We start from the raw sequence: 26,377 nt of genomic DNA, 5'->3' as shown, positions 1-26,377 counted from the left end.
GTCCAAAAATGTTGTTGTGATCAACTGACAATGCAAGGGCGGATCCAGAACACAATTTTGGGAGGGGCCAAAAAAAATTTTGGTCCCCCAAAAAAGTGTGTCAAAAAATTACGGCGTGGGATTCGGGGCCCGCTTAAGGGTCCCGAAATTTTTTTGGATTCTAAATGCTCTGTGGTGCGATCTGAGGCAATTTCTGACCACTTTAACCAATGTTTTTTTGAGGAAAAGATGGTGGTGTACTCATTGCCTGCCTTTATTGCGATGTCACATAAAAAAAAAAAAAAATTGGTTTCGTGTTTTTTTTTTTTGAGGGGGCCATGGCCCCATTTGGCCCCCCCCCCCTGGATCCGCCCTTGTGACAATGTGTATAGTGATGCGTATCTGAAATTAAATGAATCTCGTAGGGTTTAGGCCAAGGATAAGGAGTATCTGCCCAATCAAAAAATTTCAAAATTGACTTCATGGTTTTGTACTTATTTCAAAAAATAGTCAGACGGACATTTTTTTTTGGGGGGGGGGGACATACTCTCTATGGTTGGATTAGATACCAAAAGTTTGGAGGCTGGAGCCAAGTTTAATAGTGGAGCTGCTTAGCAGTTATTTGCGTAGCGAAGCTAGTTACCAGCCATATACGCCAATATGTCAGGCATGTTGGTTGTGATTGGTCCACAGTTGATTTTTTTGCTAATATTTATTAGCACATAACGTTGCAGGGAAATTTGTTTTGCCCAGCACCTCTTTGAAGTTTGACCCTGCTGTAAAGCAAAAACACCGTTCACGGTCAAAGTGGTCCCTTCCAAGAAAGACTAACTCAATAAGTCCAAGTGCCTGCATTATGTCACTGGAGGTAAAAGGCCATTGATTGACTTTGACCTCTTGACCTCAGGTTCAATGACATCACATTTTATGACGCAGGTGAATAAGAATTGTTGCTAAACCACGGCTTCAGCTTCGGCTTCATCTGTGGTTCCAAAATCATTTTGCGGCCTGCACTTATGCCTCATATCATTGATTGGATGTGCGCTATGAATTTCCTGGAGCCGAGGCTGGAGACGATGGGGCCGAAGTTTAAAAAATATCTCCATCCTAGCCATAATCTGCAAGTTGAACACAGCCTATAACTGTCCTGTATAGAAAAGTCCGAATTTATTGATGTGTCAACCCGGGATACATTGAGCTTAGGCCTATATAGCTCATCAACGACCAGTATACCGGTACAGCGTGTTACTTCGATTCAGTCGGTTCTCTTCGGTAAGTATCATCCATCGTGCTGTGGTTTCCGTCAAAAGATTCGATGACAACCTCGACCCCAGGGTGTCGAGCAGTACGCGCCCATCACTACCTGCTCTCTCACCCTGGTATTGGATCATTTGCATGTGCAAGATTTTTGAACACGTATGCAAATGAGGAACAGTTTGGTGCCTGCTTGTGCGTTACATTTGCGTTTGTTTTTGTATACGGTGTCTGGGGTAAAAGCAGAGTCAATTCGTCGCAGCGCGAGCATGGCGTGAGTTACGGAAAACACGATTTATTTAATTAAATTGTTACGATCTTACCGAGACAACATGTAGTATCACATTTCATATTAATATGAACAAATTGGGAAGGAAATGAGTATTTTCGAGAAGGCGTGGACGAATAATCGCGAAAACACTTACTGCACGTTGTGAATAACACCACCAAGTACACGACAAAAATCCATTACTAGCCAATTGCGGTATCGAATCAGAATACAGGAAGAAAGTTTCCTATCCAGGGTTTACTATTGGAAACTAGGTTGGAAATAAAGTAAGCACTGGGGACGAGGTTGATTCGACGACTGCTGAATTAACGCTTTATGCTGCATTATGCCGTGTAAATCTTTATCCATTCAATACGTAAAAGCCTGAAATTAAGTATAAAAAAATCGACACGAAAATAATGTGTCAGTTTGCCAAATTTGTTCTACAACTTATTTTCTCCAGTGTCATTTTTTTCTCGGAGATCCAGACTTCAAAATAATTACAACTTCACACCTTAGGCAATGATCATCAGTGGCGCCAAAAATGCCTCCATGAAAAACGTGGGCCCAATACCCAACTACATGTAACTTAGTGCCAGTTGTATGTGCCAGTTGTACAGAATGTGCATTCTGTACGACATGGACGAATAAAAAGGGTAAGAAATAAGGGACAGTGGGGCAAAGGAAAAGGACGTTAAACTGCGATTAAATCCTGCGAAAAGTTTAAGGTAAACACTCGCTGATCCGGCTTGGTCCTGACCGACCCCGACCGGTATAAGCTCTCGCTGAAAAAAAGCGCGGTAGCTGCACTCCAACTGCGCGCTAATGTTTGGATTTGCCCCGGTCGCATTGCGGCGCATTAACGTCGCAGCGCCGCGCTAATAGACTGCATCAATTCCGATAAAGAGTTTACGTCCGTGGCAATTGCACCGGGGGAGTTTAATGTGTAATGTGCCCCCAAGTCTGCACAGAAGATAGACATGGAGACTGCCAGGGTTTATAACTATTGTTTATAAGTCCATCGTTGTAATGTAATTTGTTGGTGTACAAAATGTACTTTTTTATGATGGTTTATCTCAGGAAACAGCCGTCCATTTACTTATGAACATAGTTATTTACATGTGCTGACACAACTTCGCGATGAATCTGACCTCACATTAGCCAAGGAGCAAGGAAACTATGCATTAACAAGGATAATGTCAACTGATGCAGAGAACATCTTCATATGTCATTCCATGCAGATCAATAATGCGAACATCGGCCTCGAGTTCAAGTACCCCACTGGAGAAAACGTCACTCCAAACGGCAATGGATTTTGAGCGATCATACAGCAGTTACGGGCCGGCCACAAGATATAGGCCTATACATACAAGAAAACAAAATTGTTAACAATTTTCCAGGAAAACTATCGAAAACTAATATAATCGATTATTAATCAATGTGGTGGTGGCCATTCTGTTTTCGGATAACGGCAACCTAACGCCCTAAACCTTCTGGACTTTTCCTCCCACATCTAAAATTGTAAATTCTTCACATTGTCTTCTCTTTACTGGGACCCATGGGAGACCAGTGGATTCCACTGAATGGGCTACCCAGTTAAAATAAGAAATAAATAAACCAAGAAACAAGCTGCGCAGAAAAGAAAAACAAAGATCCAGCAAAAACAAGTTATTTCAAAGATGTGAAACACAATCCTGGATGTTTTTCTCGAGGAGAATTCATCGCCATTACCATCGGCATGCGTATTATTTGGCGGTACTCAAGCTCCCGTCGCCCGTCGACTGGCGCGTTTTGTACCCACACCGAGTTGTCGGTGCCTCTGAACTCCACACAAATCGGAGCCAATCACCCCTTCGCTTGTTAATGGCATCACCGTGATATAAATATGCAACAAGTCCACAACGCGCACTGCATGCACTCCCGGGATATGTATTTTTTTTTTTGTGTTCTGTATTTTTTTTTTGAGGAGCTGTATTCGCCTGTGATCTTGCCGCAGTTTACATTGCGGCCCGTGGTGCGGCCACTGATACACCCACCCCGCAGACAAAAGGCTCGACGTGACGGCCCCATGCCAGTATACACTATAGGCCCTTCGCTTCACGTCAAAGTCGTCGCACGCTCTGCGTTTTCCTTTGATCTGATTGTGTATACGATGGCTTTCCCCATTCACACGTGACTTCCTCCCCCAGCTCTTTGCTCACTTTGTCGTCTCTCTTCGGTGACACACAAGGGGAACTTTCCCATGCGAGGATGGTTGGCTGAAATTGCTACCGGAAGAATCATCGAAATTGTTTTTCGTCAGTTACGCCAAAATCACGCATAGCAGTATTTGGAGAAAAAAAACAAACTCAACGCTCATCCCTCGCTCATCTCTCGGCCTCCGACCATCACCGGTCGGTCAATCATCTCCAGGAGGAACTCTCAACAGTTTGACTCTTTGTTAGGGGGTTCGGTTTTCCCCCATCTGTCAGTCCACCTTCGATCTACCTCAACTCCAATATCTACTTGGAGGCCTGTATAGTTGACTGACTGCTAGCCAACGGAATTATCTGACCAAAGATAAGGACTTTCCATCGCTGGGCACATAAATAAAATAACTTTACAGAAGAGAGCAACTTTGGAGCCAAGTTTTTGCAAGAGCATTGGCCTGTGATTGGCGTCTATACACAGTTGGTCTGCTGGCTTGTTCAACTTTGTCCCAAGAGTTTCTTCCCATCAAGCGACCTAGCTGGTGTTGACATCGCATACACACATCAACCTCGGTAAGTATTGACATGAGGCCCGGAGAGGCCACTCCACATCGATCTGAGAGATTGGACAAAGGACCGTTTTACCGCTCATTAACTGAGTAAATGTATTGGCAAATATGATGATGGTTCTATGGCAGGCGCGAACTTTACTTTGTCTATACATTGTGTATGGGTGTAGTGCTATACAAGCCCATTTTGGTACCACAGCTGTACACGTAGAGCTGAGGCGCACTAAAGTAAAATTTGGAAGGGTAACGAACCGAGCTTTGGTAAAATTTCTAGTTCATGGAGTATATTTTATGGAGTGAACGGCAGTTACCTTTTTTGAGCAACTATCGTCTACAAAAAATTAAATGTATCCTTACTTTTCCTGTGCCTACCACAAGTGGGAGGCCCAGTTTTTTTTAATATATACCAGAATTGAATTGAAATGAACATTAAAGAATTAAATTAAAAAAGGAAGAAAATTAGTTAGGGACGGATAACCGAGATTACAAGTTACGTTCTACCATAGAGCAGAGGTTCTACTATTGATAACTAAACTTCAAATAGCTTAACTAATGAATTATAACAAGACTTCTTGGAACTTGGACTCATTTCTTGACAACAGTTTGTTTATCTTCTGCGATACACGGATTACCAAGTTTGAACATGCACATTCCACGAACAGTGATGCATGGTTTAACAGTTATTAAAACTGATGTCATGTCTTATTTATCATGATGAATGCCCGAGACCATTGGAAAATAAGCCGAGGATTTCTCAATTCTTGGACTAACTTCTACTTCTACTTCTACGTTGATAATAATGACAGTGCGTCCAATTGGATATCTCGTCAATATCTCGTCAATTAACGGGGTCTACCCGATGTTCTCCAATACCTATGTTCCACAAAATCTTTAGGGTTTAGGGTTAGATGGTTAGGGTTAGGGAACATAGGTATTGGGGAACATAGGTATGCACCCGGGACTAACTTTAATTGAAATTGCAATTTTGTTGGCACAAATGCGGAATTTTTGACAGCTCCGTGAAATTTTAGCCTGTGGCCCTGGTTCAAATCCGACGGGGGATGTAGCCTACCGCTAGGGCCTTGCCTTGTGTCTCTCAGAGCTTTTCCTGCCATACCTAGAACTATTAAGTAGAAGGTGTCTAGAGTTTATTGAATCGTCTTTTAGGATTCTTGCCCACATTTTAACATTACATTGGTTAACTTTTATCTCCAATTCTCCTCTGCTTTGTAATGCACGTTAGGCTGTGAACAAAAAGCTGGACCCTATATCTTTCAGCTAAGGTTTGTACTACCATGTCATCACTCATACCAATCATTCTTTCCCCTGTAGCCAAAGGTTATTTCTAACATCTTATGATCATACTGTCACTCAAATAATAATGTCATTTCAATTCAATCACTTCAAATAAGCGCTTGGACGACAAAGGAATGACAAGCCGACTTGGGAAGCGCAAACGAAAAGCGGATGTTTTCTCAGTGGAGGAGCAGAAAACTAAAAGCCGCCGCTAGTCAGCCGAAGGGTATGGATCCAGAGAACAATGGGGACACTTTTCCGTCTTTACTCAAAAGCGAAAAAGCAAAGAGCAGAAATTGTAGGCACTAAGTGCTTCGATGTCCCCTCGTTTGTTGTCCCTCAGTTATCCAACAAAGCCAGCAGCGCACAAGTCACGACAAAAGAGCGTGTTTACAATCGGTCTTTTTTTTATATCCTTTACTGGCTCGAATGTAGCTGTTTTCACGGTCGAGAGATCAAAGCGAGTACCGCCATTGTGTCGGCAGATCAAAGGAGTTGGGACTCGTGCCGTAAGACCGTTGACAGTCAAGTCAATGCCGTGCGTGTGTGTATCTAATACGCAGCATGGCGCCACTAGTGCACACACACACTGCGCAGGCAGGGAATTCGCATGCATATTTTGCATAGGGGAGACGAGCGGAGATACAGTTTTTGGTTACGTAGAATTTTATATCCGGTTGCAAGATTCAGTGAACAGTGAATTGGACCATGGCATGTTGAAGGAAGTTTGTATAATTTCGTTTTGATCAAGTCAACTTTGTTCGAAGTGAAAGCGGCAGGATATTTTCCCATGCATTCTAGAACGGTACGGCCATATTTTTTTCTCTCATCATGCATGATGTACATCCTAAAAATAACTACTTTTTCTGTATCACCAGAGCACCGTAATGTTAATTAAAAACCGTAAAACCAGACGCCAAACAAGCACGGAAAGCCGGCATAACTTTTTGTTTTTGGCTCAAATAAATTACTACTTCTTCTGCGAAGCTCGGTTGTAACTTTAAAAGTAAAGGAGATCGTACTGATTGGTCGAAGTTTTCCTGGAGAAAAACAATAGGGTGACGGAGGGGGGGGGTTCCCAAAACAACGCGTCTGTATGTCCCGCTTAAAAGCTGGATGGGAATTGCTCCTCTCGAAAAGAGACTGCATCGAAGTTTTCTGGCGATTCCAAATTCGCGGTTGATTTCACTCGCCTGCGATTTTATCTCTGTTTGAATCATATTCAGGAAAAACTTTTCTTTCAATGAAGTCAATGAAACAAAAGACCTGAACTACCAGAGCGAGTACCGTGACTGTGGGATGGCGTCGGGCGGACATTGGGCAATGCGTGACGGGGCCCATCGCGACCAGACGGCGGGCCCAGGAAGGGGTGATGGGAACACGGACCAATGGACGTTCTTTTTCCCCGAAGGTTACCTGTTTCGGAGACACAATCGCAGTTTTCAAAATGAATTGGTTCAGAACGGAAAACAAGGAAACCGCCAACTTGCTCTGCAGTAGTGCTTTGCATAAGTTTGGGGGGAAATGAAAAAAACTCGAGAAAATACGAACACTGGATGTACAGCGCATTAGGCTCTAATCGGTCTTTTTGCAATTAAAAAAAATGCGGTTTATACTGTTATGATTGTACCAAATGTGCGGACGCCAAGTTTTCATTTTTGGTATCTTTGAGAAAACGAGGCACTCCTTTTACGTAGTGATATGGAGCCATTTCATTCTGGATTTTCACTATCTTTGTCTAATATGATTGATCGTATGTTTCCCTCCGCTTGCTTTGTGGATGGAGGGCTATGCACAGTGCCAATTCAACGAATAACGTATGATTTAATACCCAAATTAAGTCATGGTAATAACGTGCGGAAATACATAAGTTTGCTCATAATGTAAACAGTTAAAGTTGAATTAAGCGTCAAGTACAAGAACAAAAGTTCGATCCCAGAGATTGCAATGTCATCCATCATCGCGAGAGACAAACGGCCTAGGTACGGTAGGCACTCGCGTGTATGCCTAGAGGCCATGAGTGGGTGAACACGCCGTGATAGAAAAAGGTGCGCCGTGGTTCATTAAGGAACAAACAAACCCTCCGTGTGGTCCCAAGACGCAAGACAAGTTTTCCCCCTGTAGTCAAGAAACAACCCGCCAAAGATCTTGTCGGGCTTCATAAGACAAAGTTGGAGCTGAAATCAGCGTATTTTTGTGTCTGTTCGGTGGGCTGAACTGACCACATTGGGCCTGGTTTTTGCGGGGGAAAAATAATTATATTTCTCTTGGGCGTGGGTAAATAACAAGCATTGTTGTTGAGTTTTTGAGTTATAAGCTTAAATCGCTTGTGCGGCTTCGGTGTTAGAGAAGACAGCCTTGCTGCATCGAGACTTCGGGTAGAGTTGGTGAGAAACAAAGAAAATGTCTTGGAGATGAAAGGAGGCCGGAGCTGGTGTGGATGTACAAAGGTGTTTACCAGCTGGGGCGGCGGCCTTTTTGGTACCGATTTTAGGCCCACGGGTGGGAAAATATTTTGCTTGAATTTTGTTTTCAAGGTTTCAGAAGAAGGAGGCAGATGCCGCGCCGGCTTCTTAGTCATACAGGCCGAGATTTTTTTCTTCAGCTATTGAAGTGTGATGGATTTATAAGGATTCCGGCTCTCGTAGGCTTTTGCTTTTGCTTAACCAAATATTTTAGATGAGAAATATTATTGTTCATTATCTTTGGTAAAGATAGGTAACGCCATGATGTATGACTGTATAGCATGTACACTAGTACAGGTCAATTCATATTTCTAAAATATTTGCAGTTTGATTACTTGATCAGTGAGTACAGGATTATGTATTTTGAACGGGATTCCAACGGTGTGCATGTCGCCCGGCGGCAGTCATTCGAGCTTTGGGGAAAATGATAATTACCGTATCCAAGATAATAAATCTCTCTCACAGGCAAACAAATCCTTGAATTTTTGGTCAAGAAGTTACAGGTGTACATGTACATATATACTGGATTTTGCACCGATAAAAACCTTGCTCAAAAGTGGAGAAAGATACCATATACTTAAGATTTTCAGCACTTTCGTTGCTTTAAACGAAAACAAAAAGAAACATAAAATGCAATTGACCCTATGTAATGACCTTTAAGTTTGACCAGTGTCTCGTTAAATCTTACACTTCAGTTTTAAGTTTGACAACAGGGTCCACGCAAGCGTTTTCCTTGCTCCATGGCACACGCAACTTCTACCTACTTCGCGCCACAAAGAAAAACCAAGAAAACAGTTTATATATGGGACATACTCGGGGCGTATAACGACAGCTGTAAGACGGCGTCTCATTATCAGGGTATCTGTTACCGATTCCCCTAGGCACACGGAGGATAAAAAGAGAGAGCAAAGCCGGCCTGGCACTTGGGAGGACATCTAGGGAGCAAGAGAGGTCAGTGGCAAAAGGGGGATTGGAGAGACTGTGGTCGGTATACGGACATGTGGCGTTACCGCTCACCTACGATTAACAAAGAAGAGTTTCCTGGGAATTTGCACCCATGGCGTTGCCTGAGATGTTTAGAAAACGCTCGCTGAGAAATTCCTGAAAATCAAACTGCTATTTTTAGTAAACCTATGCCCAAGTTTTGAACTGGCTAGAGTAAAATAATGTACCGGTAGTGATATTATTACAGCTGACGGTCCAAGGGGGCGAGATCAAAAACTTCAGTTCAACATGTGTTTTTAATACACAAGAAATAAAACATTACTGGGCAAACCATGGTTGAGTTTACATCCCTACCCAGCATTAAACTACAGAAAAAAAGGACAAGTTTCGGAAAGCTCGAATTTAAGAAAACAAGTTTAAAACCTATTTCGGTATCTGAGACAGGACACTGACATACCATTCATGATCGTTCTCAACCAAGAACTGCCTTTTTAGAGACCTACACAATTCGGTAAAAAAAGCTAATTGTGACAAGTAAGATTCGATACTTTGCATGGTGGAGATACTAATAATGAAAGGTTTGCGGAAACAGCACGTGGGAATAATTTCTCAAAGTAAGAGAATGGTTGTGAAAAGAACCAGAGGTATAAACTCGAGTGTTCCGTTCAGTGTGCTCTAACCGTCTTCAGGAGAGTGCCGAAACTCTATAAGAAAGTAAACACATAAGTATACCAAGTGCGAAGTCGATGGAGTGTGAAGTTGCATCCCGCGGGGATGCCTAGAGCAAGCTGGATGTGCCCACTAATTTGTGATGTTCAGATATACCGTATGTCGTCCTGTGGTGTGACTCAAGCAGAGCCGGTTTCAACTGAAATAGCTTTCACTTTCTTTATGGACAGTTTATTGGACACAGCATGTTTTAACATCATTTTCCCCCTTTTAATATTTCCCCTTAATGTAAACGTAACTTGTAGTACGACATGTGGAGTATGCATAGGAGTTGTATAAGTTAACATGCTGTACACCGTCCGTCCCTTTAACTTTAAGGCAACCAAGAGCGGTCGGGGCCGAGTATTATTTTAGCCCATCATCCCTTTGAACTTCGGAATGTTCCGGTCTGGCCTGCAGTGTTTGTTGCCATACCACATCGGGCAATCTGTCGGCGACATCCCCCAAATCTGCGCAAACAAACTGACCAAAATGACCCCTTCTTTTCCCCGTCCTTTTACTCTTGTTCACCGGAAAACAACGCCAGAGAGAGATGGAGATCAGCAGAGTGGCTGAAGAAGGTCGGAAGCTGTTTGAAGTTTTTTTTTTCCGTGGGCCTCGTCGAAATCTCGGCAAAAATATTTATTTTACACTGCCCGTCACTGATATAAACGACAAACGACTTAGGAGTTAAGTAGGAGGAAAACAAACGACTTCGCGTACCCCAGGACGACGAAGCCCTCGCAAGAGTGCTGCGAACTCTTCACAATTTGTGAACCCGGGGTGTTGTGGTTTCTCCACCGCAAAGAAAAACACAGAAACACGGTGAAAGGTCCATCAATTCCTGAAAATAGGGTGTGCTTTATGGGGCATAACTGAATATTTTGGGAAATTGCAACCGAGCAGTTTTGCGTGTTGGAATATGGTGTTAATGGTCATGATTGTAGGGTTTGATCCTGGCTGTGGAATAATGTCGCTTTATCCCCAGGAAAAAGACACCGTACTGCAATTCTGATTCTCTATATTCAAGGGGCCATTGGTATAGGTGCGAGAGCACAACCGTGTTGACATAAACAATCCGGGGGGAGTCAAAAAAAGGAAACCCAAATGTCAGGACCATTTTTGTAATGAAGTTCTGCATGTAGCACTTTCCAAATCTAGGATATGAAAGCCCACTTAATAAGCTTTCTTTTAGTACATGAATCATTTAAATCACTCATGTACTTTTCAAGTTCAAATTCACTTATCATCTCTGTGTGAATTGTTTTCGTTTTGCTGAAAGAACACTTACCTTTTTTTTGTGATCCGTGGACAGAACCTTAAAACGGTGTTTGTGTTTAAAATTCCGTAACTTGAAAAGTACATGAGTGATTTGAATGATTCTTGTACTAAAAGAAAGCTTATTAATTGGGCTTTCATATCTTAGATTTTGAAAGTGCTACATGCAGGACTTCATTAAAAAAAATGGTCCTGCGATTTTGGTTTCCTTTTGTTTACTCACCCTGTAGTATAAGACTTGTAAGCAATGGAGAACTTGGACGTATTTTCAGCGTGTACGGTTGTATAAATGGCTTTAAAAGTGTTCGGCAGTCGAGAAAACCGATTTGTATCATCAATCAAAACTGTGTTCATTACCTTTGGCAGAACGAGAGCAATACGAAAAGTATAACTGCTACGGGCAGTTTAAATATATTCATTAAGAAAAAAATAATCCATACATTTCTGGACAACTGATTATAAAACAAACTCACAAGGGACATTATTGGACGCCAAACAGGTTGGCAAACAAGTGTGAATTTTGATTGAAGTGGAACCCGACGTCACAAATCAAATTACGAAATGAAAACACGAACAAATCTTTCAAGAAATCGCAAATGTGACGAATACCAGGCCACAGCAGTGCCACAAAAACAAGAGAAAAGAAACCGCCAAGATTTAATAAGCCTGTCAAATTAAAAAAAAATCCCATCCTATGGGGTAAGACATGTTTCTGACCTCGGCAAAAAATATATAAAATACAATAAAATAAGAACCCACTTCAAAGGAAATTAAATAATACCAGTCTTTGGAAACAGGCTTTTGCCAGGCCTTGGTTATTAAAACTTCAAGGCGAACACATTTTTCAGATTTTGACCTAAACCAGGCCCGGGTGGAATCGCAGGCTTGTTAAGGGAGACATCACACGGGTTTACTCCTGGGAGCCTAGCAGCGGAGCTCGGAGATCAAAGAGGCCGGCGATATTCACGGTCGCCCGGCCGGGGGACTCGCGGCACGCGCTGCCGTTTTTTCCCCCTCTTTCCACCACGACGAATCGCGGCACAAGCGATCCGGTATCTTGTTTCAGATTACGATGAAATATGATTTGGCCTGGGCAGCGCGCGGTCCGTGTGTTTTCATTGTGAGCCCGGGTCTTTCTGTTTTTTTTTGTTTAGGCACTGGAGGATTTAGGGAGGCCTTGAACCTTACGAGAGCCCTCTCAGGAATTACCGGCATCCACAATTGAGAGGAACCTCTGCACCGTGATAGCTTCGGAGCACTCCGTAGGCATGTGGGTGTATAGGGTTATTGTTGCATAGTCATCACAATTTGCCTTTTCTTTCTTCAGTGCAATAATCCTCATCCCAAAGCAAGCCTTGTCCTCCAATAAAATGCAACAACCTTTCAAGTCATCATCTGTCTCGAAATGCTTGCATTTCTTCTCCTTTCTAGGATATCTTCTCGATCAGCTTAATTTTTCTCAACTCTCCTCTTCCAAATCAGTTCCATGCCACTACTCTTCCTCTTTTTCATCTTCATCTTTTGATCATCATCTTCTTTCATTCTTCATCTTTTGATCTTCATTTTTACCTCTGAAGCTTTCTCAAAGAAGACCCAGAGGTTCAACTTCCCATGACAAATCTCTGGTTAGAGTGTCTCTTTCTTTTCTCCTTCCCAGCACAATGACATCGCCAAGACCCATCCTCCTCCTGCTCATCAACCTCATCCTCATTACCTCAGCCAGACGGGTCGCCACCCTGCCCGAAGAGACAGGCGCCCCAGAGGAATCCAACGAGTATGTCTTAGACCTCAACAAGTTGGATGGGGACCCAGACAACCTGATGGCCCAAATCAAGCATCTAGCCTCGGCGCTCCACACCTGTGGCTTCAGCGGTGAGATGCAGCAGATGCGGCTGTTTGAGCTTGCCAATCGCTCAGTCACGTGCAATGATGGGTCACCAGCAGGGTAAGTTAAATAAAAAACAATCCATGGCAGGGGCAGATCCACAAATCAGACAAAAGGGGGTTTCATTTTCAAACAAAATTTATCAAGACATTCAGCTGAATGGGGTCAGCATTCTGGAATGACAATTTTCAGACGTGGGCCAAGACTAGTGGCAGGCGCAGATCCACAAATCAGACAAAAGGGGGCTTAATTTTCAACAAGGACATTCAGCTGAATCGGGTCAGCATTCTCGAACGACAATTTTCAGACATGGGCTAAGACTAGGGGCAGGCAGATCCACAACTCAGACAAAAGGGGGCTTCATTTTCACACAAAGTTTTAACAAGACATTCAGTTGAATCAGGTCAGCATTCTGGAAGAAGACTAGTAGCAGGCGCAGATCCACACATAAGACAGAAGGTGGCTTAATTTTCAAATAAAGCTTGATAAGACATTCAGCTGAATCGGGTCAGCATTCTGGAATGACAATATTCAGACATGGGCTAAGACAAGGGGCAGGTGCAGATCCCCAAATCAGACAGAAAGGGGCTAATTTTCACACAAAGTTTTAAATAAGGCATTCAGCTGAATCAGTCAACTTTCTGGAAGAACAATTTTCAGACGTGGGCTGAGACAAGAGAGGCCAATCAAGCCAAATTAGGGAAGGGGTACTTTAACACCCTCACCCCATGGATCAGCCAATGAGTGCCGTGGTCTCACTGGTAAGGAGTCCAATTAGTATTCTTAGACTTTACGAATGCAGAGTCGAATCCCACCAAGAAAGTCCTAGGCCTCTTCGGTAACACCTGTCTTTTGTTGTTTTTTTCCTCCACAGATACTATTTCAGACAATCTCAGGGAAGTAAAAAGTGGCTCATTTTTCTTGAAGGTACGGAGGAAATTTCCTTTTTTTGCTGGGAAGTTAAAAAAAAATTTCTTCAACCAAAAACTTTAACCCTCACTTAAAACTTCAGACAAAAATAAATCCGGTTCTTAAAAAGTCAGCAAGAGGTAAAATGTTCATGTCTATGTTTTTCTTCAATAAAATAAAAACAAGTAAAAGTGATCCAATTATTTAGCAAACTTCATTATCAGCCAAAAGGGGCATCCTAAACTTACACCTTTGCTCTTAAGGTAATGTTTTCCGATGTTTTCAAACAAATGAATCAGTTGGGGATTGGAATAATTTGCCCTTGAGCATTAAACTGAGGTCTTGCCATGATGACTGATAGCCAGGCAAATTATTCCAATCCCAACTACAGTCCTTTTTCACAACATGCAGGATTTTACACAGCAGTGAAATTGATTAAGGCAAGGAACTTGGGTCACAGTGTCCAAAAATGGTGTCATGATCAATTGACCATTGTGCAGTGATGCATGACTGAAATTAAATAACACTCAAAAGGGGTTTAGGCCAAGGATTAGGAGTATCTACACAATTAAAAATTTTCAAAATTATGCCATGGTTTTGTTGTTATTTTAAAAATATTTAGATGGTCACTTTTTGAGGGACATACTGTATACTTCAAAACCCAGCTTCAATTTCACAGACATTTCCTACTTTTCTACTCTCCACTCTCCAAACCAATATGACTAAAAGGGATTCCCCAAATCCAGCCTGGTGTATTTGAGAGGTAATATTTTGTTTCCTCACGCAGGAGGTTGGCATTGTTTTGACAGAGACAGCTGTCACAACAGATGGTTGTCGTCCAGCAGGCTTATGAGCTCCAGAACGTGGCTCAAAACAAAAACAGGTATCTCAATCAATTAACGTACTGATTGACAGGTCAATCAGGATACCAGTACACACAATTTTTCTATATCATGAAATCAGTGGATCAGGACTAAGTTTTTTTTACTGAGATCTTAAGATTGTGTTCTATAAAAGGTCTACAGCCAGAGAACCAAAGACATCTTATCAATATCTTAACAGAGTAGGCCTATACAGGTAAGGGTGAGTAAAAACAAAATGAAACCCAAAACGACAGGACCAATTTTTGAATGAAGTTTTGCCTGTAGCACTTTCAAAATTTAGGATATGACAGCCCAGCCAATGAGCTTTCTTTTGGTACAAAAATCATTCAAATCACTTTGGTACCTTTCAAGTTATGGAATTTTGAACATAAACATCGTTTTACTATCAAAAAGGTGTGTTCTTTTGCAAAACGAAAACAATTCACATGCATCCCTATGATAATTGCATCATTTCGCTGAGAGAACACTTACTTTTTTTGTGATCCGTGGACAGAACTTTAAACAGTGTTTGTGTTCAAAATTCCGTAACTTCAAAAGTACCTTAGTAATTTGAATGATTCTTGTACCAATAGAAAGCTCATTGACTGGGCTTTCATATCCTAGATATATGTTCTGCAACGATATATGTTCTGCAATGCTTTAACCAGTTAAATGACCACTATCTTCTCAAGGTACTGGAATCTTGTCTCCGGATCCGGAGGAGAACCCCATCTTCTGGAAGTCCAATGTCGTGTGAGTTTCCAATAACTACCTCTGGAGATTTACGGCACTTAAGTTGTTATTGCTGTGAATGGATTTGACCTGATATGACCTCTCTAAGGTCAAAGGTCCCCCACAGTGCCATGCGGCTGGTCGCAAACTCCTGTGATGCCCCGACAAGAATGTGTATATATTTATATTTTCATACAAGAACTACTGGAATTTCAACTTTTGATGGGATCACATTTTTGAGAGGGTTGAGTTGTGGCATCAGTCCTTGGAGCAGGTTTAAAAACAAACAAGAACACCTTGAACACAGGATCCGCTTGCAAGAATTTGGATTTCAGGGAAAGAATGAAGGGAGATGTTCAAACAAACCCTCTTTTCCAAACAAAAAGGGAAGATACAACATTTGCAAACATCAAAAAACAAAATGCAGAATAACTCAATTTGAAAAAGTAGGAGCACTTTTTGAAAATAAGCCAGTTTTTTCCAACACTGGTCGGCTGACTAGCGTTGGAAAAATACAATTTTCTTGAAAATGTCAGCACACCGGGTGCCACGATTTTACAGGATGCTTCTGACCGTACAATTCCCCAAAGTCTACATATTGCTCCGTTTCATCTTAAGTGGGGTCAGGGCACCAGACTACAAGAACACGATTAGTTTTCTTGGTTTCCCAGCATATACAAGCCCAAAACTTGAAACATTTATTTCTGAAAATTGCAGCAAAAGCAAATGTTGTACATTCCCTTTAAAGGTAGAGTATATCCTTTGCAGCTATCCAGAAAGTAACTGACCATATTATTGCTGAAAAGCATACTTGGCTTAAAGACAGTAATGGCACTAAACTCCCTGTGAAATTATTCTTTCAGGCATGCTGTCATTTTGAAGAAAACAATAAAAGAAGGTCATTTCCAAAGATGCATCTAAAAGATGTATTTTTAACGCATATGAATTTTTAACGACTCAGGATATATTTTGTTTGCAGGTATGTTCCCTATTGCTCCAGTGATGTGTGGAGTGGGACAGCATCAGCATCGGATTCAGGTACGTCTGGGTCATGCCCAATATCATGTGGTGCTAAACAAACAACATTCATCTATAAAATGAACATCATTAGCAGGAATAAGCATATCAACTTCTGAAATTGGCCATAATCTTCAATAATATATTATTGACAAGTTACTTCCTTCCTTCCTTGCAAGTGCAGCCTCAAATGTACGAGGATAAATGCACTTGACAGAAACACCGGGGCGAACCCCTTCTCTTAGCGATAAGTGTTACTGTGTTTTTTTTACGTGCATTACACAACACACGGGACCTACGGCTTTACGTCCCATCCGAAGGACGAAGCAATAATGGTTAAGTGCCTTGCTTAAGGGCACAAGTGTCCACCCGGCGGGCTCGAACCCAAGCCACTATTGCCTCTGAAACACCAGAGCAATGAGTCCGGTGCTCTAAACCACTAGGCCATGACACTCCATAATTGAATTCCTCATCAAATAACCCAAAAAGGTAAAATAACTTGGTTACTTTGACCATATGTCACATGGAATCCGTGAACTAATGAATAGGATGTGAACTACAACTACAAGTGAGAAACATGTTGATAGATTCAAAACCAATTTATAAAATCTATAGTCGATTGAAGTATTTTTTTTAGCAGATCATATGCCAAGAAAAGTCAGGAAGCGCCTATAGTCCAAAAGACTCTTGACATAGGAAATAAGACTAGGAAAGTCTTAAAAGATGGAGCTTATTGGTGAAGCTCTTGACAGAATGTGGGTTGTAGGATGATGGGAAGCACGATTGTGGTAGAGAGTTTATGTTCGGACAATGAAGAATAATGCTTGTAGAATTCAAAACAATTCTACCATGAATACAAGCCTGGGAGATGTTTCAATCGTCTGTATTCATTTATCTTTCAGATGGTTATGCGTTTATGGGTGCTCTTATACTGAATGAGGTATTTGAGGAGCTACTTGGTGTTGGGCTCATGGATGCAAGACAGATTGTCTTTGCTGGAAGCAGGTTAGTTACTGAAAACAAATTTGGAGATTTTTCAATCAAATTTGTCGAAACAAATCCTTGATAAAAATGGTATTTGATAAACTAATTCTTGGAATTTTACCAGTTTTCATGACTAAGAAAGATTCCTCATTGTCGTAATGTTATCATTATATTAAGACACAAATCCTTCGGGAAAAAAATGCTGACACTTTCTGACATTTCTGTGCCCTGGGTTCGAGTCCCACCTAAGCCAACAAGTTGATTTTAGTATACTCCATGCCTAGTTCTTTGGGTTTCTAAGTGAATATATCTGGGGTTTTCCTCCAACTATGATGTTTAACATTCTACATTGACTTCTCTGAACATGTTTCTCCAGGCTTATAAGCAAAAGAGCCATGAGAAGATAAACACATTTTCAAAACATCCAATTTTTTTATTATCAAAGTGCTGGTGGTACAGGAGTGCTTCTGAACCTGGACCGCATAACTTCCATGCTGGAAGAAGCAGGCAGTACAGCCCAAGTCCTTGGGCTAATAGACTCAGGCTGGTTCCTGGATCAGGAACACCAGACACCGGGAGCAGAATGCAACGATGCTCTCTACTGTGATCCAGCACTAGCCTTGCAGCTAGGAACCAAGTAAGCTCAACCAAGAACTTGGATTTTCTCACTCAATAAAGCAATTGTACAAGTCATCAATTTTTTTTTTAATACACTGACATAATTATGATTTTTTTTTCTGAATGTACCCATAAGGAGACCTTTTTTTTGGTCATAAGTTATACATTAGGGAGACACCGGCCATTATATAGACATTTCAATGTCTCCCTAGTTCCTTATGTCACAACTCCTGTTTAGAGGTAAAATTGTATTGTCGCAGATAGGGTAGATCAATTGCCTGTAGTCCAAAACATAAATATACCATAATTCGTGGGGGTAGGATAAGGGAAAATTGGAATTAGGGGTCATTAAAGTTTTGTGCTCAACCCTATGGGAATGTCCCCCTAAGGTACCATTCCCCGTAATTATAACCACTTATAATCACAGACTGCATTGTCGTAATTATAGCTCAATACATTTTCAAGGTAGCTGAATTTTTCAAGGTAGCTGAATTTTTTAAGGTAGCTCAAGATCTTTGACTGGAACATTTATGATAAGTTCATACCAATACACCCACTGACCCAGGCAACATATTTTTTTAGGCATCATATGCTTGCATTCTGTATGTTTATCAAGCATACAATTTACTTTGAAAGAAAAATGTATTGAGACAGTTGCGTTATTTCAATACTAATTCAACTTATAAAGTTGAAGTAGACTTACTTATGTTTGTATGAAAATATCATACTGATGGTGAATGGCTGTATATCTGAAATGTTATTGTTGGGAATTGGGTGGCAATTGATATTGTTATCGATGTGTCTGTTGTAGATGGAATAATGTTAGTTTTGGTGTATAATCAGTGTCACAGCAACGTCACACAACTGTGAAACTCAACATCAAGGTATCATTTTCATTCTTAGGAATACTAGCTTGTATAATGTAAATAAATCTAGAAAATTTAATTATCAATTAAAGAATATCAATTTAAAATCAAGAAAACCAAGACTAGTAAATCAAAGAAAACTAAACGGAGAGTTGTCTCATTCGGCAGGTTGTGGAACAGTTTAGCACCCAAGAGTTGCATCGAGATGTATGGTGAGGAGCAGATGTGGAAATGTTTCTTTGGCTTCCGGATACACGAAACATTACAGAGTAAGTCATCTTCAGCCCTTATTCAGAGAAAGGTGGGGAGGGTTGATCAATAGAAACATTGTGTCTTGAGGTTTGCAACAAAAGATGATGTCAGATGAAGGTTTTTTTCCCCAGCTGTCAAGCAGAAGGCTTGTGATGGACTTGTGACGGACTTGTGACGGACTTGTGACGGACTTGTGACAGACTTGTGACGGAGTTGTGACGGACTTGTCATGGACTTGTCATGGACTTGTCATGGACTTGTGATGAACTTGAGATGGACTTGTCATGGACTTGTCATGGACTTGTCATGGACTTGTCATGGACTTGTGTTGGAATTGTCATGGACTTGTCATGGACTTGTCATGGACTTGTCATGGACTTGTCATGGACTTGTCATGGACTCGTCATGGACTGGTCATGGACTGGTCATGGACTCGTCATGGACTCGTCATGGACTTGTCATGGACTTGTCATGGACTTGTCATGGACTTGTCATGGACTTTTCATGGACTTGTCATGGACTTGTCATGGACTTGTCATGGGCTTGCAGGGACTTTTCATGGACTAGAATACAACATTGGCAATTATGACATTTCATTGGTTGGTAATGTGCCATGGTTTAACTGTTCTTTCATTATTGATTGGCTTTCAGCGCCAGTTTTCATCTTCCAGTGGCTGTATGATGAGGCTCAGTTGACAGTGGGTATGTCGGGACCTCCTATCCAGATCGAACACTGGAACTTCATGCAGAAGACAGGAAGGGACATGAGGGCCTCGCTCCGTAATGCATCGTAATTGCTTTTCCTTCTACTTCTTTTTAAAAAGTTTTTAAATTGACTTATAAAGTCTGATGTTAGAGAAAGTCTTATGTGATCAATATGTCAGGACCTTTAATATTGAACAGTAGAATACAAAGTGTTGTACAATTCAAAAATTTGAAATCACTGACGCAATGTGTTTTAAAAGGTCAGATGACGCGAAACTTCATTTTTAGCTTGAAATTAATTGGAAGCTGACAGATTAAATGAACTCACTTAGTAAATATTAATGCATTATGTTACAAGTTCCTGGCCAATGGGAACAAATAAGCTAACATATTTGTGAATTTTATTTCTTTGTTCGTCTTTCAGTGCAGTATTTGCTCCAGCCTGCTACGCTCACATGGTCCTTACGAAAAGGTGAGTCATATTAATAAATTTATCACAGAGCTGCATGCAGCACTCGTACTTTGCCACCTGCAGATGCCTTAAGTAATAAAAACTAAATTCATATTTTAGTGAGGAGTAAGCCTTTTTTAAAACTTAACTTAGGCCAATCAACATTGATTTTTAGGTTTTCATCACTCAACATTGAAGTAAAAAATTGGTCGGGAGGGGAATTTATATTTATATTTCATAAATTCCGCGGGAGGGGAATTTATATTTATATTTCATAAATTCCACTTCTTCACATTCAAAGTGAATTGAGGGTACAACGTCAGATAAACCTAAAAGAAGACACAACAAACATGAAAACTACTTAATATTAAGACCAGTCAGCTGTTTAATGACCTAGGATTTGTGTCTAGAATTTAGAAAGGGTAATGAAGCTCACAGTGCGACCGTGCCTGTGGATTTGGTGAGAAACTTGTCTGGAAAAAAACACACTTTCAGAAAAAATATAAAATATAAAAAAAAATGGGGCGGGAGTGAAAATCGAGGAGGGAGGTGATGAAAACCTAAAAATCAGTGTTGATTGGCCTATGGGATCCGTGCACCAACGAAAGAGGGTGCCCTTTTACCTAGCAACGATGTCCCATGGGCAGGACATTTAGCTGGTTGACGTGCACAGTTCCTTGCGTGTGACACACGTACACCAGGGGATTTGTACTATGTACACTCAGTGGTACGGCCGCGCGTCGCGGCAAAATTGCAGTCGGGTAAGATGGCGTCGGTCGGTCACCCCCAACTGTACTTTCTTTATCGGTGAGGCTTGTGAACGGAGCGGATATGTATACTGATCTTTTACAAATATGATTTCACTTTTAACATTTTCCTCTCCACAGTGACTGGACCAATATTCAAGTGCGGAACGTCGGCCTTCACAAAGCCCTCAAGTGCTGGCTGAAGAAGAATGAACCAGAACGTAAGTCAGTCAAAGGGTGTCCAGTAATACTTGGTGACCAGTAATTTGCCCAAGAGAGGGCGCCATTTCAAAAAAGCACAGCTCTGGCCAAGTTCGAGCAGGGACTATTTGTCAACCACTGGTTGGTTTTGCCTGGTACCCAGGATATATTTTACGTATAGGTTACCATGCAAAATCGACCAATGGTTGACAAATAGTCGCTGTTCGCACTTGGCTTCTATGTGCTGTGGCCAAGTTTTCAAGGTCATCCATTTTTGACGTTTTCTCAATTTGTTCATGTCTCACTGATAGACATGCGGCCTGAGAATACTCAGCCGACACAAGTAGAGCTGACAACCTAATAACTAACATGACAACAATACTAATGAGCCTAACTATTGATTGGAATAATCTGAGTGGATATACAAGACTTTTCTTAAGTCGTTGATCACATGTCGTTGAAGTATTCGTCCCAACCCACGGCCCGGTTGCACCGCAAAAGTAGAAGTTCTATTCCACGGCAAATAGAAGTTCCAAAGCAGAAGGGATTTGGTTATTGCTCCAGATGTGAGCACAAAATGTCCCAGGTGGACGATGCTAAATGATTTTGATCAAATTTTATATTTGAATTACCAAAGGCGGTTGGTATCCAATTCTGTCTGTTTGGTACACTCTTAGGGCATGTTGGTTCACTGTAAAACAAATTTACATAAAAACGAAATCATTAATGCCAAATGTATCAAGCATATTGTATATTTACTTGTGCAATGTTGTGCAGTGAACTTGTCTTGTGCTGAGTGTGTTTTGCTGTTGTAATGCATGGAATGCATGTTCGCTTCAATGGTGCTTGTACATGTATGTAGTTCTAACACTGTACTGCAATACAAAATTATCTTCCCCAAAAATTGTTAGCACATACATAGAACTCTGTTTAAGAGGAAAGCCTTCTTCGCATTAAAAGGTATTTTCCATTAGAATAGACCTGAGACGTAATGACGTAATGGCTTTGTTTACATATGTGCTTTCCTATGGGAGCAGAGTCGGGACGCCTGATAAAGTGGGAAGCGTCTACTTCATAGGAAAGCGCACATGTAAAAAAAGTGTGACGTCATTACGTCTCAGGCCTATTAATCTCAACATGATGATAAACTGGGGGGGGGGGGGGGGGGGGGGGGTCAATACCAAGATATGGAGCAAGGGGGACTTATGTGAAACTCCAGGACCACTGGCCTTGGAAGGAAACAACTTCCAGTTGGAGACGATTCTTATGGGAGGCAGATTGTATCTTAACATACAAGGAATGGGATATGCACACAAGGGGATGTGCCTAAAATGGCATAGCACTGTTCATACTTTTCATAAGCTCTGCTATTTAGTATATGCTAATAATTAACTAACAACAGAAAGCCAATCCTTTTATGTATGAATTAAAAATAGTGCAAGGAAAAAAGGAAACATCAAAGTATGCTCAAACCTACAGGCATTTGAAGAAAAGAAAACTGTCATGAAATAGCTGCTACAAAATCTGCATATGCAAAACTGCTTAAGCATGGTTTAGAAATCTACAAAAACAACGAACAGACTGCTGTTTTGTGATGACAAAAATGAGCCAGCCACAGCCATCTCCTCATGAAAGCCAGAGCCATCAGGAGTCCTGCCAGAAATCATCCATCAAAACCAAAATCCTAAAATCCATCTCCTGCTTCAACCCTGAATGTAAAGATAAAAAACATCCAACAGCCGCAGATATAATAGAGACATGAAATAGCCACAGGCAAGTTCTGAACTGGTCTCCATGGTGATATCTCACGCAGTGCCTGATTTGACAAGGGAGGAATGGGGGCCCCTCTTTAGCTACTCCCAAGAATCGATAAACCCCGAGGAATTTGGGAGCGGGTGGCTCGTGACAACCGCATCACCTCTGACAACAGTAGGGGCTGATGAGGAGGATGAAGATAGTGGAGGAGGTGGCTGGTGGCCATGGAAACGAAGTGCAGGTTTGTTGTTGTTGTCATGGCAATGATAATCTGCAACAAGAAACAAGTCCAATTCACAACAACTCTTTAGGACACAAACTGAGCATGACGACTACTACCACAGCTTTTTATGAAAGCGACACATAAAACCAAATAAACTTTTCAGTTTTGTGCAATTCAGAAATTACATCAATGGATCTAATAATGTGTTTGGCTTTCTGTTAGTGTTAAGGCCAGTTCATACTTCAAACGAAAGCAAGCCGAAGCGAAATTCATGACGTCAACAACGGTGGACGCACTTCAAACGTATTGTTAACGTCACAAATTTCGCTTCACTTTTGCGTGAAGTATGAACCAGGCTTTACAGTATTCTTGTACTCTGTAGCCTTGATGCATGTTTTAATGACGTAGTGCTTACATAATGTAAAGTAGCCCTAATGTTTGTGAAGAAAAGGTTGGTTTGAAATTACTCATAGGATCTGTATGACCAGTTGTTCTGTAATTCACTACCTTTATGTGTGTACAATAGGGAACAAAACTTGTAATGGTCTCCACAAGGCAATTTCTATACATGAATACGTCTCCACAAGGTTATCACAAAATGGATGTATGGATTTTACTCAAAAACTAGGAATTTCCAAGGTGTGTTTATCCATTGCAAATTGAAGTCTTTTATGTAAGAGATATTTGGCCCAAATTTTAGCCCAGGAAATTAATTCTGGTTAAAACAGAAGCATTTTGAAACTAGATTTTGACACTCTAAAATTTTAGTACCAAGAACAAAGAGATGTCTCCACAAGGATACAAATTCCAGTATGTGTGGTTTGTTACAATCCTAAATCACAACAATAATCAAGTTCGCTAAGTGAACTCATTTTTCTTCGATTCTTTTCTTAATAGAAGAGCCAGAGAGAAGAGGAAAGAAGAACAAACGACGAAGCGGCCGTCGGAGCAGCCCAGCCTTAGACAGAGAGATGCAGGGTGATGACCCAAGGGCCGCGGCCAAGCGGTCAACCACTCGGACCAAGAAAAAGTGTCAGCAACGGCTGCTGGACCATGCGACATGTCCTCACTGTAATCCACATTGTCCCAAGATGAGAAACCCATTCACAGGTAGGCAAGGGCCAAGGGTATACATGTATGGCATTTTCCTTGGTTCAGTAGCTTCCACCTGGGCCCAATTTTGCAGTATTAATAAGCCCCTAATTTTCTGCTTACATAGTCTGGGTCTATTTGATAAGTACATGTACCTCTGAGGAAAAATTGTTCTCAAATCAGTAGCGTTATGATGGAAATGTGACTGAGTGTGCAACCGTACGCACATCCACCCTGTGAAACTAGAGTGCTTCATGATTGAACAACTTTCTTCAATACTTAGCACAACCAATGTTAAGCATCAGCATACTAGGATTGGGCCCCAGGGCCCAATTCGTGGCAATGCTTAACAGTTCCCCGAAAAATTGTGCTGACCTTTTAACACTATTTCATAGAATGGATGAGTGGTTGTGAGTGCATGGAGATTTCTATTGTTGCGTCACTAATTTAACCAAGTTTTTCCTCTTATGTAAGCATACTGGCACCTTTTGCATGTTTGTTACTGCTTACGGTCGCCATGAAATAGCAGAAAAGGCGCCCCCTATTGATGAATGAGGGCTTGGGTGTATTGCATTCACCAAGAAAAAGACATAGAAAAATACATCCCCTATTGAGGAATGAGATCCAGGCTCTGGCCCCTCCCCCCGATAGATCGGTATAGGCCCTATATCTGGGTAAACAATAAGTAACTTCTCTAGTCTACTGCCACTCGACATAAAAGCATCGAAATATTAATCATGATCGCTAAAGATCATCAGGAACCGGAGGGCCAGGGCGTAACATTCACTGAAATGAAAAGAGCACCACCTATCGACGAATGAGGGCCAGGGTGAACGATTCACAGAAAAGAGAACATGGGAAAGGGCGCCCCCTATCATGCATGAGGTCAAGCCCAACACCCCCCCCCTTTTTTTTTTATTTGCAACAGCCGGCTGGCACTGCTTGCCCCCCCCCCCCCCCCCCCCCCCAATTTAGAACTGTGTTCTGCCACTGCTTGAGTAAACACAATGTACAATGTATTATCTTCAAGCAAACTTGTATCCTTGATCCTGATTGGTCGATCCATGGCAACAAGCCGTGCTACATATAACCATGTAGCACGGCCACGGTCCATACCGCACTCCGCGTGTTGCACTATTCCAAGATGCGTGCGCCATTAAACATGCACGTGTTTAATAGGATAAGCGCTGAAGTTTGTGCACAGCTCGCGTTTAATCTTTATTGTGCTTCAAGTTTGCTTGAAGAAAACATTTGTTATCACGCTCGCGCTCGTGGGACACGGAAAATGTAGTGTGTCTGTGTCCTCGTGGTATGTGGGACACAGACGCACTACATTATTCCGTGTTCCACTCGCGCTCGCGGGATAACTTATAATACATATGCTAATGGTTAAAGTATGGGGGAACTTTCACTTATGACACAAAACTTAAAACCATAATCTTACTTCCACTACAATTTTTTTTTTTAAAGTCGTCCTAAAAATTGAAGTGTTGTAAATGAATCTATCTTTGCCATTATATCTGCAGACGAGGACATGGAATTTCTGTCTTTCATGCGACTGTTTGGTCTGGACCTCAGCGCACTGGCCGAGCAGATGGGATTGGATGAGAGGGCGCTCTCCATGGTGGATCCAGCTGTTGCTATGCAAGTACTGGCAGAGGCAGCACGTAACTAAGAGCAGATCACCATGGTAGCAGAGACACCTGATTTTTTGGCCATCCATTTTCAGTTTTGAAAGTGACAAATTCTCGGCGGACCAAACAAATCTCAGACTATTTGTATAACCTAAACAATATGAACTGTTCATATCTGCAAATTTTGTTACGATTTGTTCTGTCAGACCACATCCTAAAACACTTCAGAACCACAACCATTTAAACAATTATTTGTTGGGATTCGGGCAAAAAAGCGATTGTTAGTCCCCCCCCCCCCCAAAAAAAACGATTTTAATCATGCGTGTCAACCTTTTTTTTTTTTTTCAAATTAACACGGAAGCTACAACAGTGCCCTCTATTGCCGCACCTCCTCAAATTTTTGTACCAAGGAGCACCAAGGAATGGGGAAATTGCACCAAGGCAAATGATAAAGGGCACCAAGGCAAATTATGGAGGACACCAATGTATAAGG

At 41.5% G+C, this 26,377-nt stretch overlaps 1 protein-coding gene across 3 annotated transcripts; it reads left to right on the top strand.

Moving 5' to 3' along the window:
- Positions 1–3,491: 3,491 nt before the first annotated feature.
- On the top strand, positions 3,492–26,177 carry LOC119722108 (palmitoleoyl-protein carboxylesterase notum1'-like). Of its 3 annotated transcripts, none has more exons than XM_038192132.1 (15): positions 3,492–4,263; positions 12,609–12,896; positions 13,711–13,763; positions 14,533–14,628; positions 15,301–15,361; positions 16,320–16,378; positions 17,260–17,362; positions 17,787–17,978; positions 18,994–19,094; positions 19,729–19,867; positions 20,207–20,254; positions 21,121–21,200; positions 22,994–23,176; positions 24,056–24,268; positions 25,777–26,177. In XM_038192132.1, the coding sequence occupies exons 2-15, from the start codon at positions 12,613–12,615 to the stop codon at positions 25,923–25,925; spliced, it is 1,761 nt and encodes a 586-aa protein (XP_038048060.1). In that variant the 5' UTR covers positions 3,492–4,263; positions 12,609–12,612; the 3' UTR covers positions 25,926–26,177. The 3 variants fall into 3 exon arrangements, with proteins under 3 accessions (XP_038048060.1, XP_038048062.1, XP_038048061.1); XM_038192133.1 differs by lacking the exon at positions 3,492–4,263 and adding an exon at positions 12,111–12,221; XM_038192134.1 differs by lacking the exon at positions 22,994–23,176 and having other exon boundaries at positions 3,497–4,263.
- Positions 26,178–26,377: the final 200 nt, after the last annotated feature.

This window comes from Patiria miniata, unplaced genomic scaffold (assembly GCF_015706575.1).
Source record: "Patiria miniata isolate m_02_andy unplaced genomic scaffold, ASM1570657v1 HiC_scaffold_14, whole genome shotgun sequence".
Lineage (NCBI taxonomy): Eukaryota > Metazoa > Echinodermata > Asteroidea > Valvatida > Asterinidae > Patiria > Patiria miniata.
The sequence above is the reverse complement of the archived record's forward strand: the minus strand, read 5'-3'. Positions and strand labels throughout refer to the sequence as shown.